General features: G+C 54.1%; 1 protein-coding gene across 1 annotated transcript; it reads right to left on the reverse strand.

Annotated features, from left to right (window-relative positions):
• Nucleotides 1-765: 765 nt before the first annotated feature.
• Nucleotides 766-2,851, reverse strand: LOC146599746 (sperm-associated antigen 4 protein-like; the record flags this gene model as incomplete). Its single annotated transcript, XM_085298016.1, has 4 exons — nt 766-885; nt 1,470-1,559; nt 1,919-2,086; nt 2,739-2,851. Coding segments are annotated over 4 exons (491 nt in total), but the record flags the coding sequence as incomplete, so codon positions are not given.
• Between the last annotated feature and the right edge of the window lie 283 nt (nt 2,852-3,134).

Consider the following 3,134-nt stretch of genomic DNA (forward strand, 5'->3'; position numbering starts at 1 on the left):
ATTCTTAATTTATTTATCCTTATAAATGTGTATATTTGTGCTGTGCATAGGCACATATCTAAATATACATATAGTAGTGTAGGTTTGAATATATAAAATAAGTTTTTACCTCTTTATACACTCATATAAATACGCATATACAYGTATTTCTATAAAAGCTTCTATTACGTGTGAGTGCATACATTAAGTAAAGAGGTATCTGAGGTAAAAGTGAGCAGCTAGGGCGTGTCRGAGCAGAAATGGGGAGGAGATCCTGAAAAAACCCTGSGACGTACGGCACAGAGATGCTGCAAGATGAGTGAGTGAGCAAGCCTGCTTCTGCCCTTGACAGAGAAAGGACCCTTGACATTGCCCTGTCAGGGTCCTTTCAAATCAGTTGCTTCTGCAGGTGTAAAGCAGACTCACCGTGACTCCTGCTTGGAAGGGGTCAGGGGTGTGCGGATCTCTCACCCCAACCTCTACCAGGCTCTGACTCCTTCCTGGGCTGAGGTGGGTGGTGCCTCTCGTGCTCCAGGATTRGAGAAAAAGAACGGCTATGCAAGCATTGTCTCCTTTTGCTTTATTAGGAAAACATCTGTGCAGTGGAGGGAAAGTGGGAAGGCTGAGGAACTGCGTGAAGGCAAGAAATGGGCTGGTTTTGAGAGCATCTGTGAAATGACATTGATCCGCACCAAAGTGAACTGCCGCATCTCTTCTCTTCTTGCCTTCCTTTTTTTTTTCGTTCTTAGTCCGAGAAGCTCTCGCCCTGTCCTCTGGCTAACGGCGTTAGTTCTGGTTTGCCACCTTCCCATGAACCTGCACTCGATAAATGCAGGTGTACTCTGGGTTTCCCCAGTTGCTCTGTATGAGAAGTTTTATAAACTGAAAGGCCCCGGGAARCTTGTTCTGTAAAGAAAATAAGGGAAAAAGCAGCAGCATCACTGGACYGTAAAGAGCGACAGTACGACCAGTAGGTATCGGCCTGTGCCAGCCCTACTGCTTCTGGGAAGGAGCAAGCTCCCAAAAGGGGGTGAGAGYAGCTGTGGACATCGGAGGCTCGCTGCTATCAGGTCTGCCGGGAAGGCCGGGGACATGGGGAAACTCGTGCTGTGGGGGAAGGCACCTGGTGTCCTCGCTGCCACCGCCTGCCTTGGCTGGGCCCRCGTCCCCCTTCCCTCAGCCCCTTCCTTCCTCTGCTTTCTCCATGCTAACAGGGAGGCCAGGCAGGTGCTCCTGCACGCAGGGCAGCCCGGTGCGCAACCCCACCAAAGGCCCACTGTCTGCTCCAGCTGCCTCGCCAGCAGGAGCGGGAGTGCGGGCAGAGAAAGACATCCTGGGAAGAGAGGGTGTTGTCTGCCCTGTTGCCGGGACCGATGGCGCTGCCACTGGCCCCTCTGCCCAGGGAGAAACCRTCCACAGTCTTTCTGCCACGGATTTGCRGGCAAACCTCCTTTCCTCCCAGGCATCTTGCCCACTTGCACTTCCTGTACCTTCAGCRGGAAGGTCTGGATGGCCTCTTTGTCCACGTCATACATGAAGGTGCCCAGGAGAGTTTCCTCTTCTCCTTCCGCACCCACTCCCTCAGAGACAGAGCACAAGGGGAGCAGGTCAGACTTGACTTGGCAAAGAGGAGCCATGCACGCTGCATGCCGACCTGTTATGCGTCCAGCCCCTGGTGCGGTGCAGGCAGCGGTTGGGTGCGGGCTCTGGTGAAGCAGAGTCTGCTACCTGAGTTTTGGTCAAGAGCCTTGAAATGCTTGGCCAAAACAAGTCTTAATGGGGATAAAGCCACCCCGCCCCTGGAAATAGCCCCTTAGGCCACTGCAGGGCTCAGCAGAGGCCAGGCACAGCTCTCCAAGGATACACAAAGACAAGCAGGTCCACGTTAGGGCTTTTCCCCTGGCCAGAGCCAAGCCAGAAGTGCCCGGCAAAGACTTACAGACACAGCGAAATCTCTGGGGGCGCTGCTGGTGCTCCCGGATGSAGAGACTGCCTTGAAGATGTGCTGCACGGTGACRGCAGTTGGTCGGATTCGTGCAGGCAACCTAATGACCACCTGGCCCTGAGACCCTTGGAAAGGCCAGCAGTGTCCCGGGGAAACGTCCGGCTGCAAGCAAAAGGCAGCAGCAAAGAGYAGTGAGGGAGTGGCACAGCCAGCACCACTACCCATGTAGACAGCACCACAGGYGCCTGTTTGTCTGTGGGCTGTATTCCAGCCGACAAATGAATAGCGTGTGAGGAAATGGGCAGAAGCACGAGCCTTCTTCCCTGCCTGATAAAGGGCACTCTCGGTATTCCTGAAAAGAGGAAACTTTTGACTGGGAAAGCATGAAATCTGCCACCCCACGTCTGAGTCTGAGTCAGGGTTCTACAGATGCAGCTCCACCCAGCAGCTCTGCAGCTCCCCACGCCTGCTCCCCGACGCCTCCCACCCCATCGAAGAATGGAAAGGGCTATCAGGGACGGGGTGGGCAAATGAGGGCGCTAAGCAGAAACTCCTTCACCCAGCTGTGACCAGGGCTTCTGGCAGGAGGATACCGTTCAGTTCAGTTCTGTTCACTCCAGAACAGTGCCCCTCCTAAGSGGAACCACTGCTCCGTAGCAAGCCCAAGCCCTATATTAGACCTTAGGTTTCAGGTACCGGCTCAATGCTGTGGGCTTGAGCAAGACCAAAGGACAGAGGGGAGATGCCCTGGTATTTGTCCCCGACCTGGCAGGAAGCAATGAAACCAGCAAACTGATGATTTCTGCTACGATACCTGCAAAATTGTATCTGGAGGGTTTGCTGCAGAAAGGAACCAAAACACTCTGCAGGGCCAATTATCTTCCCACTCATAGCTCTTGGAGGTTCTCTGCCTGTCGATAGTGGCACCTGAAATGAGGAGAGAGCAGCTGAGTGCAGCTAGTCCAGTGGCCGACGCTGAAGGCCCTCACCACTCCTGTTGCCGGCACCACAGGCACAAGRGCCTCTCAACTCAAGYTCTGYGGCTCCAGATAACCTTAATGTACACTCAGTGGAGAGGAAAAGAGCTCTTCTGTGAGCACCAAAACGTTTGTAGGGGCAGCGCCAGAGGTACCAGTGAGGGGCCTGATCCCAGGCCTGGGAGTGAATCCAAGGGAGCCGCTCTGCCACAGACTTGCTTTTGAACCCCAAG

Source organism: Rhea americana, unplaced genomic scaffold (genome assembly GCF_003343005.1).
Source record: "Rhea americana isolate MKP2758 unplaced genomic scaffold, rheAme1 scaffold_1347, whole genome shotgun sequence".
NCBI lineage: Eukaryota > Metazoa > Chordata > Aves > Rheiformes > Rheidae > Rhea > Rhea americana.